At 43.9% G+C, this 20,200-nt stretch overlaps 1 protein-coding gene across 1 annotated transcript; it reads right to left on the minus strand.

Moving 5' to 3' along the window:
* Window positions 1-5,549: 5,549 nt before the first annotated feature.
* Window positions 5,550-18,767, minus strand: scpep1 (serine carboxypeptidase 1). The gene is made up of 13 exons (XM_061712125.1): window positions 18,655-18,767; window positions 18,334-18,476; window positions 15,964-16,053; window positions 14,771-14,926; window positions 14,409-14,483; window positions 14,174-14,246; window positions 13,280-13,317; window positions 13,072-13,200; window positions 10,601-10,685; window positions 10,396-10,509; window positions 8,229-8,366; window positions 5,825-5,988; window positions 5,550-5,741 (listed from the first exon to the last, which is right to left on the minus strand). The coding sequence occupies exons 1-13, from the start codon at window positions 18,710-18,712 to the stop codon at window positions 5,679-5,681; spliced, it is 1,326 nt and encodes a 441-aa protein (XP_061568109.1). The 5' UTR covers window positions 18,713-18,767; the 3' UTR covers window positions 5,550-5,678.
* Window positions 18,768-20,200: the final 1,433 nt, after the last annotated feature.

Here is a 20,200-nt window from a genome sequence, read left to right on the forward strand (position 1 = left end):
TGAAAACCTTAATGTTTTGATACTTTTAAGCTTATTTAAAGGAAAAACATGGCACCAGTTATTCTTGTGCCCAACAAAACATTCCTTTTTAGGCGTAAACAAAAAAATACCAAAAGTCATGTAATGATGAAAAGAAAATGTAAAAAAATCAATCTTTAGACATACGAATTGATTTTTAAGAATTAATATGAGAACAGATTTAGAATCAGAAAATCGTTTTATTCAACACAGGCCTAGTAGTGAATATAAAAACAGACCAGGTTGCCCATTAAAAGCCCGGTTTATGGGCTTTAGGGGTCAGCAGGAGCTCGGGTGGGGACTCATACAGCTCCCAGCCGGGCCTGAGCGGAACCCGGACTCTGCAGGACCTCTCCCTGCTCCGTGCTGGAGCTCTGGTACCGGCAGGTGAGTCCAGTCCAGCCGCCGGCGATGCCTTGGCAGAAGGTCCTGAGAGTCCAGAGACCTGCACCGAACCTCTTCTTTGGTGGTGACGGGTCGGGGTCAAATCTTTATGGAAGCTCACTCCCAGCTCCACAGACAGTTTCTGCTGTTTGGGTTCGGGGGGACAGTCGTGGGGCTGGGACCGCTGGAGTAAGCTCAGAGGGATGGATGAGGACTCTTATGGTGCTTTTCCACTAGTACCTTATTCATGCATTCATTTTCAGTAGGTTGGATTATTGCAATGGCATCTTTACAGGCCTTAACAAGAATCAATCAGGCAGCTGCAGCTGATCCAGAACGCTGCCGCCAGAGTCCTTACAAACACCAGGAAACTGGACCATATTACACCGGTCATGAAATCACTACACTGGCTTCCAGTGAGTCAAAGGATAGAGTTTAAAATCTTACTGCTGGTCTACAAAGACCTGGATGGTCTTGGACCAAAATACAAATTACTGTTTACTCAAGCGTACTCGTAAATTAAATACTTACCTGCTGTATTCTACTGCCCTTACTTTTTAACAACTTGTGCTTTTTATTATTTTACCTTCTTTTCTCATAATTTTATTTCATTTTATGTTATTTACTGTCTAATTATGTCTTGCTGCTTAATGTCGATGTAAAGCACTTTGAATTACCTTGTGTTGAATTGTGCTATATAAATAAACTTGCTTTGCCTGGTACCTACTCGGCCCGACTCGACTCGCCTTCGTTTCAATACCCAGATCAGAAGTAGGAGGTTGGAGTGAAGCTGCTGTGACGTACTCGATTGTGCGACACAAACGAAGAAGTAAAGGCGCCAAAGACGGAGAACATGGATGAGTTGATACAGTGGGGAGAACAAGTATTTGATACACTGCCGATTTTGCAGGTTTTCCCACTTGAAAAGCATGTAGAAGTCTGTAATTTTTATCATAGGTACTCTTCAACTGTGAGTGAGAAAATCACATTGTATGATTTTTAAGTAATTAATTTGTATGTTATTGCATGACATAAGTATTTGATACATCAGAAAAACAGAACTTAATATTTGGTACAGAAACCTTTGTTTGCAATTACAGAGATCAGACGTTTCCTGTAGTTCTTGACCAGGTTTGCACACACTGCAGCAGGGATTTTGGCCCACTCCTCCATACAGATCTTCTCCAGATCCTTCAGGTTTCGGGGCTGTCGCTGGGCAATACGGACTTTCAGCTCCCTCCAAAGATTTTCTATTGGGTTCAGGTCTGGAGACTGGCTAGGCCACTCCAGGACCTTGAAATGCTTCTTACGGAGCCACTCCTTAGTTGCCCTGGCTGTGTGTTTCGGGTGGTTGTCATGCTGGAAGACCCAGCCACGACCCATCTTCAATGCTCTTACTGAGGGAAGGAGGTTGTTGGCCAAGATCTCGCGATACATGGCCCCATCCATCCTCCCCTCAATACGGTGCAGTCGTCCTGTCCCCTTTGCAGAAAAGCATCCCCAAAGAATGATGTTTCCACCTCCATGCTTCACGGTTGGGATGGTGTTCTTGGGGTTGTACTCATCCTTCTTCTTCCTCCAAACACGGCGAATGGAGTTTAGACCAAAAAGCTCTATTTTAGTCTCATCAGACCACATGACCTTCTCCCATTCCTCCTCTGGATCATCCAGATGGTCATTGGCAAACTTCAGACGGGCCTTGACATGCGCTGGCTTGAGCAGGGGGACCTTGCGTGCGCTGCAGGATTTTAATCCATGACGGCGTAGTGTGTTACTAATGGTTTTCTTTGAGACTGTGGTCCCAGCTCTCTTCAGGTCATTGACCAGGTCCTGCCGTGTAGTTCTGGGCTGATCCCTCACCTTCCTCATGATCATTGATGCCCCACCAGGTGAGATTTTGCATGGAGCCCCAGACCGAGGGAGATTGACCGTCATCTTGAACTTCTTCCATTCTCTAATAATTGTGCCAACAGTTGTTGCCTTCTCACCAAGCTGCTTGCCTATTGTCCTGTAGCCCATCCCAGCCTTGTGCAGGTCTACAATTTTATCCCTGATGTCCTTACACAGCTCTCTGGTCTTGGCCATTGTTCAATTCAATTCAATTTTATTTATATAGCGTCTAATACAACAGATGTTGTCTCTAGACGCTTTCCAGAGATCCAGAACATGAACATAAACATAAACATAAACATAAACATAAACCCCCGAGCAATTATTATATAAACAATGGCAGGTAAAAACTCCCTTAGTGGGAGAAAAGCCTTAAGCCAAACAGTGGCAAGGAAAAACTCCCCTTTAGGAGGGAAGAAACCTTGAGCAGGACCAGGCTCATAAGGGGGGACCCTCCTGCCGAAGGCCAGACTGGGGGAGTCAGGGACGTCGACAGCACACAGCAGGCAGGTGGAAGCAGCAGCGGGATGACCAGAGGGGGGGGGGGGCATCAGCAGCACGCCATTGTGGAGAGGTTGGAGTTTGTTTGATTGAGTGTGTGGACAGGTGTCTTTTATACAGGTAACAAGTTCAAACAGGTGCAGTTAATACAGGTAATGAGTGGAGAACAGGAGGGCTTCTTAAAGAAGAACTAACAGGTCTGTGAGAGCCGGAAGTCTTACTGGTTGACAGGTGATCAAATACTTATGTCATGCAATAAAATGCAAATTAATTACTTAAAAATCATACAATGTGATTTTCTGGATTTTTTTTTTAGATTCCATCACTCACAGTTGAAGAGTACCTATGATAAAAATTACAGACTTCTACATGCTTTTCAAGTGGGAAAACCTGCAAAATCGGCAGTGTATCAAATACTTGTTCTCCCCACTGTATATCTGCTGCTCGTTCTGTGGCATTTATTTGATATAAATTTAAAACAACGCCATTGTTCCAAGAAAACAATGAAGAAGAAGGTGTGAGTCGCTCTTGAAATTATGTCACATCCTGACTCAGACATCTGATTTGCCACACTGCAAAAACTCAAAATCTTAACAAGAATATTTGTCTTATTTCCAGAGGTGGACAGAGTACTCGACCCCAGTACTTGAGTAAGAGTACAAATACTACTGGTCAAAATTTACTCCGTTACAAGTAAAAGTAGCTCAGTCAAAATATTACTCGAGTAAGAGTAGAAAAGTACTTGCTTTTAAAGGGATTGTGACATGAAAAACACATTTTTCTTGATTTTTTGTGTTTTGTTGGGTGTCTTGACATCAATTACACCCAAAAAACAAAGAACTTTTAACATTCAGTGTATTGTGTGCTTTCTGGGATTTTCCGCATAACTGTGCAAAAACGGCGCATGTGGTTTGCTGGCGGGCCGTTACGTAACGGCCCGCTAAATCACCGCCCCCTCCACCCAGATCCCTGTCTCCTCTCCTCTCCAGCGCACAATAAAGGCTGATTTATGGTTCCGCGTTACACCAACGCAGAGCCTACGGCGTAGGGTTACGCGGCGACGCGCACCGTACGCTGAACCCTACGGCGTAGGCTCTGCGTCGATTTAACGCGGAACCATAAATGAGGCTTAACATGGAGCTGTTTAGAGCCTCTTTTGTTCTAATCACCGGAGGAAAACTGCTAAGAAGACCCGCGGCCACTGACTGGACTTAAGATAAGGGGACACTGCTGCTTGCATGCCTTTATTTTTATGATTGTTTGCTGTGGTTCGCCCTCCTGCTTTTCCGTGCATGCTTCGCCTGTCGCTCCCGGCTCCGACGCCGCTGTGAGCGTATGGCTGGAGGAGGAGGAGGTTTGGAGGAGGAGCGGAGCAATGATTGACAGGAAAGGGGGGAAAGGAATCGTTTTTCACGGCGCAAAAAAACACTGTAATAAAAAGCCAGGAAAAAAGTACTAGAGTGAAGTTTTTCTTGTTACACTCTTTTAGACACATTTGAGGGATGTTGGCCAAGACTTTTAATAGTGTTAAAAGCATGTTAAAAATGATGTCACAATACCTTTAAAAGGTACTTAAGTATCCAAAAGTAAATGCTTTTAAATTTACTTTAAGTAAGAGTAAGAGTAAGACTAAATTTCTTATTTTCCACATCAGTAAATTACTATATTTTTTCTAAATTAATTTAAGGATCTTTTAACTGTTGTTTCTGAGAATTCGATGTTGAAAGCAGAGAGGTAGTTCTGCTTCGGCAGACACAAACATTTGAAAATAAATGTCTGTGGTTTGTCTGTGCCCTCGTTTTTTACTCGTTTTTACTTTTACCCGTCTGGCTTGACGTATTTCTGCTTTACGTACATCCCAGTGGAGAGCGTGCACTGTGATAGGTCTCCTCCTTTGACAAAAACAGCTTGTGTCCAATAGGATTTTAGGGAAGAAGAAAAAAGAGCAGACCTGAAAGTAACGAGTACTTTTCAGCCTTCCAAGAAATTTACTCGAGTAAAAGTAAAAATATTTGTCTTGGAAATGTATTCAAGTAAGAGTAATAAGTACCAAAGAAATCTAATACTCAAGTAAAGTACAAATCCTCTGGATATGTACTTAAGTACAGTACTCAAGTAAATTTACTCCGTTACTGTCCACCACTGCTTATTTCTTGTTAAAATGTCTCATTTTTAGTCAAAAAATCTCATTACACTTAAAACAAGATTCATCACTGGAAAAAACAACAATTTTCACCTGTTTCAAGTAAATTTTCACTTGAAATAAGTAGAAAAATCTACCAGTGGAACAAGATTTATCTTCTCATTACAAGCAAAAAAATCTTGTTCCACTGGCAGATTTTTCTACTTATTTCAAGTGAAAATTTATTTGAAACAGGTTAAACTTGTCAAATAAGTTATTTTTCTGGTAATGACTCTTGTTTTAAGTGTAATGAGATTTTTTGACTAAAAATGAGACATTTTAACAAGAAATAAGACAAATATTCCTGGTAAGATTGAGTTTTTGCAGTGCAACCGCCCGACCAATCGGTGGCCTGTAGTGTGATGATGTCAGATACAGCTGACTCAGCCGCTTAGAACCTCGGCAGAATAGTTACAGAAAAGTATCTACTCAGCACGGCTAGACCCCTGGTGGAAAAGAATCAAACCGAGTGGAGTCGAGTCGAGCTGAGTAGGTACTAGTGGAAAAGCGCCATTAGACCCACTAAACAGAGGCGTGTTGAACAAAGGTTGACCACGTACCAGTCGAGACAATATTTATAAAAACAAAACATGCTTTTATTGATTCAATGGCTGAAATTTACAAAACTGTATTCATTTGGTTCACGAAGAGAGAATCTCTGAAGCTCGTGGTCTTGATTGTCGGAGGCGTCGGGGGCGGGGACTCAGGCCTGCTGGGTGATCATCTTCAGCATCTGCAGAGCCATCGGCCCCTGGTCCGAGGGAATCTGAGCACAAACACACTCCGGTTTAACTCCAGCACCAATCTCTTACCGTGTCCACGTGTGATCCAGCCGCTGCTCCGTCTCACCATGTGACCCGCTCGCAGGATCCAGAAGAAGGCAAAGTTCTGGTAGGTCTTGCAGAAAGCCCCGGTGACCCCCGGGGAGGCCGGGTCACCCAGGGGGGTCCACCTCAGCTTGTTGAAGCCTGGAAGCCCCTGCCACTTCAGCCGTTTCACCCACAGCTCCTGACCTGAGAGGAGGAGAGCGTTGTTGTGGAGCTGCTCTTTCAGGAGGGGAGAAACACGGACCACGAAACACGGAGACGACCGATGGGCCCCTGCACGGAAACAGTCACGGCCCACTAGGGCTGTAACGATACACTAATCTCACGATACGATACACGATAACGATACGATATTATAGCAGTATTTTTTTTAACAACCTTGCATGAGGAACATATGACTGGAAAAAATTGTCTTTTATTTGAAAGACACAAAATACAAAACAATGCTGTGCCTTTCCTAGTGATGCACCGATTGTTCGGTAACCGAAATTGTTCGGTCGAAAAAGGCAAAAAAACACTTTCGGTGTTCGGTGGAATAAGTGGGGAAAAAAAACGAAAATTAATAACGGCGTTGTAAAATAAGGAAATAGACTGGCCGCTCCGTCCCGTACATGGATCTATAATATTAACTGGATACCGTGCCCAAAATGGCCGCCCATTCATTTCAATGCATTCTGCTCAGCCAGCGCATGTGCCGAAAAAATCTCGGACTTCCGGGTTTACTTCCGTGTACACGGGCCCATAGAGCATGCGCAGTTGAGTCACCTCCCATGATGCTCTGGGGCCTCCCATCATGCCCCGGGGGAACATCAATGGCACCGACACGGCCGTGACGTCACGCCCAGAAAGAGACTTTTCTTTGACTTTTCTGGCCGTTATAAAAAATTTTTGACGGATATAAAGTCTATGACTTAAAAATATAGAATACAAAGATTAGTAATTGTCGGTGATTACAGCTGGAGGTTCCTGTGAACAGTTTTAGAGGCTTCTTTTTTACTATTGCGGTCTACGGGAAAAAAGCTTTCTGGGTCCCATGGGATTTTTTGTTGCGGACACTGGAAAAAACGGCACACCTTCTGAGCGCGAGACTGGGGGGCTGGTCCCGTAACGTTGCGCACTCCATAAATCGTTGGCCAACCAAAAACTAACCCCATAAGAATTTTACCTAATAGACAGGCCGCTCCCGTAATAAATCGGCCAACCAAAAACAAACCCCATAAGAATTTTAACTAACATTCACCAGGAGGTGGAACCAAAACAACATAATGCTGGGAAATTAAAAATATTTCATTTTTTTATGTTCAATAAATATTTTCTACCTAATTTTCTACGTAATTTTGTAAAAGATTTTTTTCTTTGAAAAGCATGCCTAAATCAAATGTATTTGATTTATGCAATGGTGAAAAAATTGGCAAAATAAATTAAAAACTGCTGAAGAGCCATGTTCGGTATTGTTCGGTATTCGGCCAAGTGTTTATTATTATTTTCGGTTTCGGCCACAAATTTTCATTTCAGTGCATCACTAGCGTTTGCCCTATTGTTACAGTTTGTAATGCTTTATAACTGTTTAAGTTTTAAAGAGAAAGCCAGGCCAACCATTTTCCACAAACTGAACTAAAAGTAAATGTCAGGTTTGCATTATGCATCTTCAGTTTCATACAAGTACAAATATTTTGCCACAAACTGAATAGTTTCTTTCATGTATGATTTGACTTTTTTCTTTTCCAGAAATTTAACAACTAAAATTAAATAAATAAATAAAAGTAAATACATACATACAATTTTACATCATAAAAAAGATTGATTCATGCTCACCTTATAAGTGTAAGAGGAGATTTATTTTTGTTAAGAAGGTTATTTTGGTAATTCAGGGTTCATTATTTTATAAATATATTCTTTATATTCTGATGTAAATCAGGGACTATAATGACACTAGTCAGTTTATCTGTAGTGATTAGTCTGTTTTAGATTGGGCGGAGTGATACGCCACAGTACGGCACTAGGTGCTGTGTTGACGTTCTAAAATCCTACACTGTTGAGGGACATTAAAGTACACTGGAACTCAGCAGAAGTTGTCCCGTGTTTATCGTACTCACGACCCCAAAAAGGTTTTATTTAATAAGGTAAGGCTTAACTCTACACCAGCCTTACATAAGTAAAAGTTCAGAGCTTAAAACCCTGCAAGAATCCCGTGATCGGGACCAAAACGGTACTAGTTTCTTCTGAGCGGAGGAAGATTTTGGTCTGTGGGTCGAGGCGCGGTCGGCATGTGTGGTCGATGCGCGTTACTAGTCAACACAATAGATTAATATTAATAACCCAATATCGCGATACAGTTTGTCACCTCCACGACACCTATTGTGACGTTTTTGTATCGCCAAATTTCGTGGCACGATATATTGTTCCACCCCTACGGCCCACGTTACCCATGGTGTCCACGATGAGATCCAGCTGTCCGTTGTAGACGGTGACGTTGACGCCGGCGGCCAGCAGCTGGTCCACGATGTCCACCACGGGCTTCATGAAGTCTCCCGCCATTTTGCTGAAGACGTCCTCCGCCTGCCCTGCAGGCCCACGAGAACCACAGAGGAATCATGAGCAATGTTCAAGGATAAAAGCTGCAGTTACCACTAAAGGTTTCTACACTAAAGTGTTTTTTCCTGCATGTCGGGCTGTTTCATGTCAGTTTGGATTCCTGAGTTTGTGGTTTAAACATCTCTCTGTTTCAGCATCCGAGGCTTGTGGTGGACGAACTGACATCGTTGGAAGCACAGCTGTGATGCCTAAACACGAGGGCCTCATTGCATGGCATCATGGGAAAAAACAATCAAGACATCACGGTTCAGTACTAGGGCCAATCTTGTTCAGTTTATACATGCAGCCATTGGGAAGTATAATCCAGAATCACGGCATACACTTTCATTGTTATGCTGATGATACGCAGCTCTATTTGTCTATGAAGCCAAACAGAAACGTAAGTTAAACTTCAGGCATGTCTTAGGGACATCAAGGACTGGATGTCCGGACATTTTTTGCTACTAAATTCAGATAAAATAGAGGTTATTATTCTTGGTCCCAAGCATCTTAAAGAGGGATTAGATGGTGTTGCGATGGCTTCCAGTGCAACTGTGAGAAACCTTGGTGTTGTTATCGACCAGGATTTGTCGTTTAAACCATATATCAATCAGTTTTGTAAATTAGCATTTTTCCATCTCCATCTCCTTATTCTAAATTAAATAAGTATATTTATATAAATATTTATATGGGCATGTGTGTACAAATATATAGAAATATTCAACTATGTGTTTGTATGTATGTACAGTATAAGAATAATACTGTTATTTAGCAGTGTGAATACAGTGTGTGAGTATTTATAAATACAGGTTAAATGATCAGTGAATTGGGGTAGGACTAAATAAGTTTACACTTCTTCCTACTCCTTTTTTGGCACATGTAAATTAAGATAACAAGTGTTAAAGGATGAAATTCTTTGTTTTGTTTTCCTAAACTCCTCATGAAGTGTTTTTTTTTTTTTTACATGTACAAAAATAAAATACAATAAATCAAATCCTTCCCTCCTAAACAGGAGTTTTTCTTGCCATTGTTTATGTAATAATTGCTTGGGGGTCATGTTCTGGGTCTCTAGAAAGTTACTAGAGACAACTTCTGTTGTAATAGACGCTATATATATATATACACAGAGCCGTCTGGGAGATTTGCGAGGCCCTGTGCGAAATGGCTCGGGGGGGCCCTTGCGCGTGAGCGTAGCGAGCGCGCGCGAAATTTTTGGGTTTTTTGGGTCGGATCGGGTGTCTATATGCGCAATTTTAACTCTCCAATTAGCAAAATACTGGATACCTTCCCCTGCCTCATCATCATTTGACTTGCCTCGACGCGGGGCCCCACGGCTGCTTGAGACCCGGTCGGATTGGTGATTTTTGTGACAAATTTATCAAACGAGCCTTTCAGAGAGGCATTTAACTCTTCCATTTTCTTTAGTTTTTTTCTTTTTTCATCCCCTGATGGAAATTTCCTGAGTCTGTCTCGTTCTCTCGACATTGTGTGACAGTTTGTTCCAACTCCACCCGTCTGGATCAGAGCAGCTTGTGTCAATGCGCTTGGTCTGATCAGTTGTATTGAACAACAGACACGCGTCATCATTGCACATATATTTTATTGATATGCACAGACTAGTACACATTTAGGTCTGTAATGGAATGTGACTGTTGATATTTATAAGGGAAAAAACGAAAACAAAAAACGAAAAAAAAAAAAAAAATTTTTTTTTTTTTTTTTTTTTTTTCAAAAACGGCCCATAGCGCGAGGCCCCTTGGGGCGCGAGGCCCCGTGCGGTCGCACGGTTCGCACACCCCTTGCGGCGGCACTGTATATATATATATATATATATATATATATATATATATAAATAAAATTGAATTGAATGAGAATAATGGACCTTTAAGTCTGGGTCATCCTGGGTACCGTCTCCAGAAAGCGTTTTAGTATAAATGAACGTTTCTCTAAAAAGAAGGCCTGAACCGGGACTGGACTCTACAGACATGGAGACAAAGACGGCTCGCGTTGCAGCCGTACCTCCCCAGGTGACGTTCTGCGGGATGATGCCCAGCTTCTTCCTGATTGGCCCGTTCATCAGCTGGCTCAGCGACTGCCGGTGGAGAGGGCCGATGTGGCGGCGAGCCAGCAGAGCTGGTGGGGAGAAGCAGAAGCGCTGGCTCACACAGACAGAAGCGTGTAACCCCAGACAGACGACCCGCCCCTCACTGGCGCAGCAGCTTACAGAGGAAGTCCTTCCCAGGCGACAGCGCCAGCTCCTCGTCCGGCTCCTGGGTCAGGATGTTGTAGAAGTTGACTCCGTTGGTGTTCTGCAGGGAAACATGGCTTTACTGGTCTGAGGCTACGCGAGCTCGCAGCACGAGGACGCAGAGGCGGCGTGAAGGGACTAGATGGTGTTGCGATGGCCCCCAGTGGAACTGTGAGAAACCTTGGTGTTGTTATCGATCAGGATTTGTCGTTTAAACCATATATTAAATCAGGTTTGTAAAATAGCATTTTTCCATCTCCGTAATATTGCAAAGTTTAGGAAAATCCTCTCGCAGAGTGATGCAGAAAAACTAGTTCATGCCTTTGTATCTTCTAGACTGGATTACTGTAATGTGTTGTTAGCAGGATGTCCAAGTAATTTGCTGAATAGGCTCCAGCTGATCCAGAATGCAGCAGCACGAGTGCTGACAGGAATCAGCAGGAGAGACCACGTCTCTCCAGTGTTAGCGTCGCTCCATTGGCTACCTGTAAAATTCAGAATCCAATTTAAAATTGTATTACTTGCGTAAAAAGCCCAAAACGGCTTAGCTCCGCAATATTTGCAAGACCTGATAGTGCCTTATGTTCCTGGTAGAGGTCTCGGCTCTCAGAGTGCAGGTTTACTCGTAGTTCCTAGAGTATCCAAATGTAGATTTGGAGGGCGGGCGTTCTGCTATCAGGCACCATTACTATGGAACCAACTTCCAATCTGGGTTAAGGAGGCTGACACCACCTCCACCTTTAAAACTAAACTTAAAACCTTTCTGTTTAGTAAAGCCTATAGTTAGTGTTTAGTAAACCTCTCGTTAGTGTTCAGTAAAGCTCTAGTTAGTGTACCGTATTTTCGCGACCATAAGGCGCACATTTTTTTTTTTTTTAATGTGCCGGGCGCCTTAAGAAACGGTGCGCCGTGTCTATTACCTGAATTACGGTAATGTGAGGCCGGCCACCATGAGAACGGTAAAAAGAGAAGGGGGCGTGTGAAGCCCCCGTGAGTTGCGACGTGAATGAGACCATCCACTGAGCTGTTTAATGCGGAAACAGAAGATGAAAACTTTTAAGGATTTGCTTGATGTGTAAAGTGAAATAAAATACAATCAAACTAAGTTTTGCTCCCGCTATATTTTTAAATAAGCACACTTGTGTGAGTGTGTTCTGCAGCGCGCGTGTGTTTTGCATGTCGGGAACCGAGGATGCACCTGCCGTGGGTTTGCGGGTTCCGATCGCCGCATCCCCGCGGCAGATCCGGCTGAAGTGCCGGTGCTCTTTCCCCGGGAGTCCCTGCTACCAGTCCATGTGGGCTCCTCCGGTCCCGGCCGGTCGGAACCGCGAAACACACATTCTCATTTATGTGGCGCTTGCCTGGCGCAGCTGAATAAGCGGAGCGGAGCTCCTGTCGGATACAACCCGGTACCAGCGCGGGGGACCCGGGACGCGGGACCAGCGCGGGGGGGCGGAGCGGGGAGCGGACCCGGTCCAGCGCGAGGGGCGAGGGACCGCCGCGGTCGGGATCCGCAGCACAACGGGGTATGAAAAGTTTATTTACTCTTGTAATCAGCCTGCCACGCTGATGGACAGAAACTGCCGGCTATGGTGATTTTTAAAAGAAAAGCGTTGCCTAAACAGACTTTTCCAGCCAGAGTGAAATGAAAAGGGCTGGTGGCTGAGACAGGTTTATGTGCGGCGACCCGGTGGTTTTTTTTAATTCTTTAATGCAGAAACAGAATATGAACCTTTGGAGGGTTTGATTGATGTGAAAAGTGAAATAAAATATCAAACTAAGTTTTGCTTCCGCTCTATTTTTAGCGCGTGTGTGTTTTGCGGTGCGCGTGTGTGCAGCTCCGTCTCTGTAGACGGCGCCTTTTGGGTCGGTGCGCCGTATGTGTGTTTTAAAACCAAAAATGACACACAAAACTGAGGGTGCGCCTTTCCACACAGTGCGCCGTATGGTCGTGAAAATACGGTAAACTCTAGTGTGTTAGAGTCAGTAGTCATAGTTGCAGCTATAGAACAAGACTATAATAGTTAGTCTCAAATATAACTTTGTGGTAGATATGCTGCTATAGGCCTCTGCAGCAGGGGGGCACCGACATGATCCACTGGGCGGTGCCTCTCACCCTTCTTCTCTTTCCTTCTTCTCTTCTCCTCTTACATTTTTTATTTATTATAAGTATCTCATAGCCATCATTTTTTTCCATCGTTCTTGTAGTTTCTTGTGCTGGCCTGGCCCCCTTTTTTCTCTTTTGTGCATGTTTGCAGGTCGGAGCTCCTAAAGTGGAGTTTTTCCTTGTCACTGTTTGGCTTAAGGTTTTTCTCCCACTAGGGGAGTTTCTACCTGCCATTGTTTATGTAATAATTGCTCGGGGGTTTATGTTCTGGGTCTCTGGAAAGAGACTAGAGAAAACTTCTGTTGTAATAGATGCTATATAAATTGAACTGAAAACCGACCTGCTCCACGGTTGACTCGGCCACCGACCACAGCTCCGTGGCCTTCAGGAACTGCTCCTGCTCCACGGCCTGCTTCACCGCCTCGGCGGCGTTGTTGACGTCAGCCAGGCCGTAGTCGTCCAGCAGCGACTGCACACAGATCAGAGCTCACCAACAGCTCGGCTCCAGGTCTTACTAAAAACAGGGTTCCCTCCTGTGTTGTACTCACGGTGGTGTAGAGGTACGGCCCCCACGTCATCACAGAGTCTGCGGGAGAACACAGGTGGGAAGGTTTCAGGTCCTGGTCTCAGCAATTACCCACTCAGCAGCACCGCGCCTGGAACCTCCTTCCTCTCTTAATGTTGCCTTTACTTGAGGTGAATGGAGGGATTCATGGCAGGAGGACAACCTCTTCTGGAATCAGGGCGGTTTTAAAACGGTGTTTTAAACACACAAACACAGCACACTGTGTTCAGAGCACTAGTACATCGGTAACTAGCAGGGGATTGTGGGATGACATGACCTGACCCTCTACGGGAGATCCCTCTGCCCCTCTACGGGAGATCCCTCTGCCCCTCTACGGGAGATCCCTCTGCCCCTCTACGGGAGATCCCTCTGCCCCTCTACGGGAGATCCCTCTGCCCCTCTACGGGAGATCCCTCTGCCCCTCTACGGGAGATCCCTCTGCCCCTCTACGGGAGATCCTTCAGACCTCTACGGGAGATCCTTCAGACCTCTACGGGAGATCCTTCAGACCTCTACGAGAGATCCTTCCTGCCCACAGCTATAACCCTCTACAATGACTCTTTGCAATTTTCCTTAATTGTTGCAACAACTAATTTTCCTTCTGGGATAAATAAAATACTTTGCATTGAATTGTGGAAAGGTCACATGTCCATCAGCTCTTGCTTTCAGGGAGCTATGCAACTCTCACAAATGAGCTGGATTACTTCATTTCTGACCATTGACCGTCAACCACGCTCAAGGAGCACTGCTTTGTCTCCACCAAACAGGTCACGTTTGTTCAGATAAAGAAACGTGTGACAGCAGTCCATAATCTGGACGAGTGGGGGAGTTGTGGACAAAGGTTGCCGTCCAGGCTTAAAGACTGATTCATACTGACCCAGAGGGGAGATCCACGAGTCCCCGAGTGCAACGCCAGCAAAATTGCATTTCACTGATCCTTGAGCCACAGCCTAGAGAGACGAGAGACAGACAGGTCAGACGCACTGGAGACATGAGGAGCACCAACCCGTTCCTGGCTTTCACTTGGATAACCGCTGGAGCCTGCATGTCGTCCACCGAGGGGACATCATTTCTTATGTTTCAGCTTCAACTCCTGATTTTGGTTGACTGACCTTGGTGAGCTCCAGCGAGATGGCAGCAGCCATCTTCCCTCCGTAAGACTCAGAGAAGATGTAGAAAGGGACGCTCTGCAAGGGAAACCATCGGGTCAAATGTGAGCTGCGCCGGAACAAATCACCACCATCATCGTGTTTTCAGTGTCATGTTTTTTCTGATTCGGTATTTCAAGGGTCCACAGCCTGCGACGCCGTGGTCTTCTTGTACCAGACATCTCAGAGACGTCCCAGAGACCAAATATCAGGGTCCAACTAACCTCCTTTTTGTCCTCAAGGCATCTCTCCTGACGTCAGTAGTTCTGCATCATTGTACCTTAACAAAGCTTTAATGTTGACCCTGAAGCGGCCCGGCGCCGTACCTGGAACTCGGTCTTGTCCATGAAGAAGTGTTTGAGCAGCACCAGCATGTCTGAGGCCACCGTGGACACGTTGGTGGCAAAGCCGTCCGACTGCTGGGCGTAGCTGAAGCCGGTGCCCACGGGGTTGTCCACGAACAGGACGCTGGCCGTCTGCACCTGCAGGAGGACACACGTCTCAGCGAGCGACTCTGACCCTCCCCTGGATCACTGATCCAGATCACCCCGACTGCGTGGTCTCAGCCTACTGGCGCTTTTCCACTAGTACATACTCAGCCAGACTCAACTCGCCTTTGTGCTTTCCCACCAGAGGTCTAACGTGCCGAGTAGATACTTTTTCTGTAACTACTCTGCCGAAGTTCTAAGCGGCTGAGTCGGCTGTATCTGACATCATCACACTACAGGCCACCGATTGGTCGGGGGGTTGGAGTCAGACGTCTGAATCAGTATGTGGAAATCAGTGAAAGAGCCACTCTGACGGATTCTTGTTCATTTTATTCCACCAGCACTGGCAGCAAAAGTCTGTTTGGTGATCCAACTCTGAGGTGCAGATGTTCATAAACCTGGTGCTGAGGAGAGAATTAAAAAGGGATCTAGACGGCGATAATGAACGACCAGATCTACCAGGAGCTCTGTCTCTTCATAGCTGCTCACGACTCCAGCTGACTTTTCAACAGCGCTGAGACAAACAAATGAGAAAAATAGCGTAGCCGCCTGAAGCTTCTCTCACTCATTTTTTAACTTGATATCAAACACAAGCCACAGACCCAGCAGCACATCTATCATCTCCTCCGGGTTCTACATCTTTAGTGTTGTCTTCTTAGTTTAGATCACACAATCAAATACGTCACAGCAGCTTCACTCCAACCTCCTACTTCTGCTCCAGCTGAATTGTTATGGAAAAGAAACCAGGCCAAGTTGAGTAGAGCCGAGTAGGTACTAGTGGAAAAGCGCCATACGTGATCCATAGCTTCTGAACTCTGAGGGCTACATCAGGACCTTGATTGCAAGTGTCCTTCAAAGTGTTTAAGGAGAATTCAGATGTAGGTTCTGCGCATTGGATCCAGTGGAGGAACTGCATGTGTTAGCATCTTGGGACTGGGATCAGATCAGCTGCACAGCCTGAAACTGCCCTAAAGTCTGCAGTTTTTATTAAAAAAAAGATGACTTTAGTCTCATAAATGCTCCCATCTTACCCAGCTGGACTTCCTGGGCTGGAGATCTCTGTCCAGGGGTCCAATTTCCTCAAAGTTGCCAAAACCACTTCCTGATCCTCCTGGTCCACCCTGAAATACAAGGACATCGTCGTGTTCGGAAATTACCACATTTATTAAATTAAATACTCGATTAATCTCCAGAGCAGTGATAAATATTATTATAATTAATAATAACAACAATAATAATAATAATAGTGTGCTGGTTTACTTAGCTTTGACTCCAGCACTGTACATTTTTTAATGGGTTTGTTCAATAAAGATGTGAAACTAAGACTTAATATAGTTATCAGCTTAACTGCAGTGGGTTTGTCTGTTAATGTAATGGATGAAATTCACATTTACCAACAAACTGATAAAGAAAACCCAGCGATTCCAAACGGGTCAGTGGTTTTGAACTAGCTCTCAGGGAGGGAACCTCTCATGGGAACCGTCAACAGAACTGCTGGATGAGCAACAACTTCCTCTTTCAGGTTAAAATAAAGCACTCAGTCATCAGTTATCACTCATCTAGTCACACCAGCTCTACGTCTGCCGAAAAGGGAAGGTCAGCCTTAAGGAAGCACCAGCAGACATGAGAGGGTCAAACTTTTGACTTTGCCAGATTCTACTCATGCAAAACTCACACCATTAATTCAGAACGCGTGTTCTTATATCAGTTTGTGTTTTCTGAGGTTAAAGTACTCTAACATTTAGAGAAACCTGGTTCCGGGTCACAGCTAAGGCCACACATGGGATTCACTAGAAACTGCATCCCACATGGACGAGAGGCTTTTGAAATTGGATGAAGACTAGGGTTGCCAACTGTCCCTTGAAAAATTGAATCGTCCCGTATTTATACCGTAAACTAAAGTAACGTCCTGTATTGAGCTGAAAAGGGATGCACATTGTCCCGTATTACTGTGAGAGTCAAAAAAAATCATAAATCATACAATGCCAATGGAAAATGGCATTGAGCTGTTGAGTTCATAAGTTATTTTTTTCTGTTTTACTCCAACTGTAGCAACAGTCATGGCCTTTGAGGCACAAATATGTTTACAAGTTTTCTACAGACTTTCTGTTTGCACTTTTGTTATTGCACTAAAAATGTGCACTTTTACAGGATGGATGTTCTGCTTTCTTTCTATTGTTTCATATTAATTTATACAATTTTAAGTTCAGCAGCACAGTTTTCTGTTTAGGAAAGATACTTATGTGAATTGCTGGATAATCATTTGTTTTCCATGTGTTCACGGCATTCAAAAATATGCCTCTAATTCAATTCAGGTTCGAGTCAAATAGTTAAAAAATAATTTCACTCAAAAAAAGGGGCAAAAAAATTCACCACGCCAGGAAGGGTGAAGGCAATCGGGTTGAGGTGTCCCTTATTTATTTTTCAGGGAGTTGGCAACCCTTGTGAAGCCATACTTAAAGTTTATATAAAAAGTAACAATATCTGAGTTTTCTTAAAGATATTCTCTCGTTTATCACACTGCAAACACCTCAGACCCAATAACAGCTAAGAAGCAGTCCATGTCCAGGACCCTGGAGCAGGACCCTGGAGCAGGACCCTGGAGCAGGCCCAGGTTCAGTACTGGAGTTGAGGGGGGTGGCATCCCCCCTGAAATAAAAACGGTCAAAATCATCCCCCCTGTAAAACTGTCATCCCTCCTTCCCATCCCTTATGTCATTTCATCAATGAATGTGGTTTTACTGCTATTTCAACATTTAGAGTCATCACCAGAAAAATAACTTATTTGACAATTTTCACCTGTTTCAAGTAAATTTGAACTTGAAATAAGTAGGAAAATCTGCCAGTGGGACAAGATTTATCTTTATCTTATATCTTACAAGCAAAAAAATCTTGTTCCACTGGCAGATTTTTCTACTTCTTTTAAATGAAAATTGTTTTTTCCAGTGATGAGTCTTGTTTTAAGTGTAATGGGATTTTTTTACTAAAATGAGACATTTTAACTAGAAATTAGACAAATATTCTTGTTAAGATTTTGAGTTTTTGCAGTGATCCATTTTACTTATCCTGTGAAGGACAGAGTCATATTGATAAGTTCAGAAAAGTGTTTTTTATTGTTGTGTTTTGATGTATTTGATGTAAGCCCAGTGGATATTTAAAGCTTACAGAAGGCTGCATTTAACTGCTGCTATGTCATTCCTGCAGTATTTCTGCAGCTGTTTTGGTCAGTGCTATTATTTGTAATATATTATATTATTTGTAATCAGCACAAATTATCTGTCCCCATATGATAAAATCCACCATCCCCCCTGATTCTTTTTTTTACAACTCGAGTACTGCCCAGGATGCTCCAGTGTCAGGGCCAGGGGGTCCCTGCGGGTCCCTGCGGGTCCCGGTCCTACCTGCAGCCACATGACCAGCGGCCGGTCCTGGAGCCGGGCGGCCGCGCCGTCAGCGTAGTAGAGCCACCAGAACATGTGCGCCCCCTCCCGCACCTCCACGTAGCCCCAGTCCTCCCCGGGGGTCCCTGTGGGAGTGGGGGTCCCTGCGGAGGACAGGTACCGTTACAACACCTGAGCAGCAAACCGTCACGTGACCGAGAACCTGTACTTTCGTTTCTACTGTGACGAGTTTATTAAAAGCTCCGGCGGGGAAATAAAACCCACACAAACGTTACATTTGAGTCCCCGCGGCGCCATCGCGTGAACGTTTATAAAGCGTACCTTTGTTGGTGAATGCAGCGAGTAGAAAGGCGCTGAAAGCCGCTCCGAACCAGCCCATGGTTGATGTGTGCGTCTCCGCCGTCCAGCCGCGCACCTAAACGGAGAGAGGTCACGTGACCGCCCCCGCGTCACGTGACCGCATCCACGGTCAGGTGACCTCATCCACGGTCAGGTGACCGGTGGGCTCTTTGGTTTATTTTTTGGATTTTAGATAAGTGATTCTTACACAAAAAACCCTCTTTTTTTACTTTTCATTGTGAATTCAATCAGTATCTGGACTTTATTAAGTTTTCTACAAACTCAAAAGCAATCAAAACCATAAATGTATGTAAATGTTTTCGGCTTTATTCTGTTATAATTTCATCCCCCCTGGCTGGTTATAATGTGCTTTTTGTTTTGTTTTTTATTTGATTTATACTCTTTATATGTTATAATTCAACTTGAAATTGCCTAATGTGAAGATTTGTAATCATTGTACTTTTTGCAAATGTTAAAAAAAAAAAGAAATTCCAATAAATTAAAAAAAAAATTAATATAAGTGAAAAAAAAACAAAAGTCAACCGAAAACCCTGCGGCGGTTCAAATTAAGTATTAAAGTGGCCTTTATAAAAATTCAATCATTAAAATACAAAACTGAGTTAATTTGATTTGATTTTTTTTTATTTAGCACAAAAAAGTCAGTAATACAATTACCATAAAAAAACAATAGACAGCATATATGCAAGGAGGTCCAAAAAAACCCTCTAGGGGCTTGACAAGAGGACTTCCTTAAATGAGCATAAAAATGGACATTATCATGGACATAAATGCATATCATACGCAGCACACACACACCACACACACACACCACAAGCACATACACACTCGCACTCGCACACACACACAAAGAAAAGAAAAAAGTACATACCCCAAAAAATTAAAAAGACAAATTAAAGAAAGAAAAAACTACAATACTGTATAAAAATGAGGAAAAAAGACAAATGTGAGTAAGTAGAAGTTTACATCATATTATAAAGCTATTGATATGGCAAAATATGTTTTGTGTGAGTTGTGTGTGTTTACGTCATCCGGACCTGCGAGCCACACTTAGGGATCCATCAACGTGTCAGTGGTATTTAATACTTAAACTTGTGTAGCAACATATTAAAAAAGTGGACAAAAAGTGAAAAGTGCGTGCATCTGATTTTGTCGGAGTTTTGTCTGACTTTCCAAGTTCCAACCTCAAGAAGCGTTGAAATCTCACACTAGGAACTCCAAAGGTCCAACTTAAAGAGGACCTATTATGGCATTTAATGTATATTTTAAACAGGCCTTGAATGTCTTAAAAACAATCTAAAGCTTGTTTTTTCTACATAAATCAGAAATTCAGCCTGTGGGCCATGTCTCTAGTTTTACCGCTTCTGACCTCTTTTCTGTGAGTGCTCCTGAGGGGCGGGACTATGATAATGAGGCTCTGTGCTGATTGGCTGCTTGAATGACGTGTAGTAGGGGAGGGAACAAAACCTCACTCCGGGCTGAGTAGCGGCTGCGTACACAAAGCGTGTCC

This window comes from Cololabis saira, chromosome 21, assembly GCF_033807715.1.
Source record: "Cololabis saira isolate AMF1-May2022 chromosome 21, fColSai1.1, whole genome shotgun sequence".
Classification (NCBI taxonomy): Eukaryota; Metazoa; Chordata; class Actinopteri; order Beloniformes; family Belonidae; genus Cololabis; species Cololabis saira.

Coding starts and splice junctions, on each gene's coding strand:
- scpep1 (XM_061712125.1), bottom strand. CDS start 18,712: ATGGGCTGGTTCGGAGCGGCTTTCAGCGCCTTTCTACTCGCTGCATTC. Junction 18,477..18,654: donor CGCTGCATTCACCAACAAAG/GTACGCTTTATA, acceptor TGTCCTCCGCAG/GGACCCCCACTCCCACAGGG. Junction 13,201..13,279: donor GGCCGTACCTCTACACCACC/GTGAGTACAACA, acceptor ATCTGTGTGCAG/TCGCTGCTGGACGACTACGG.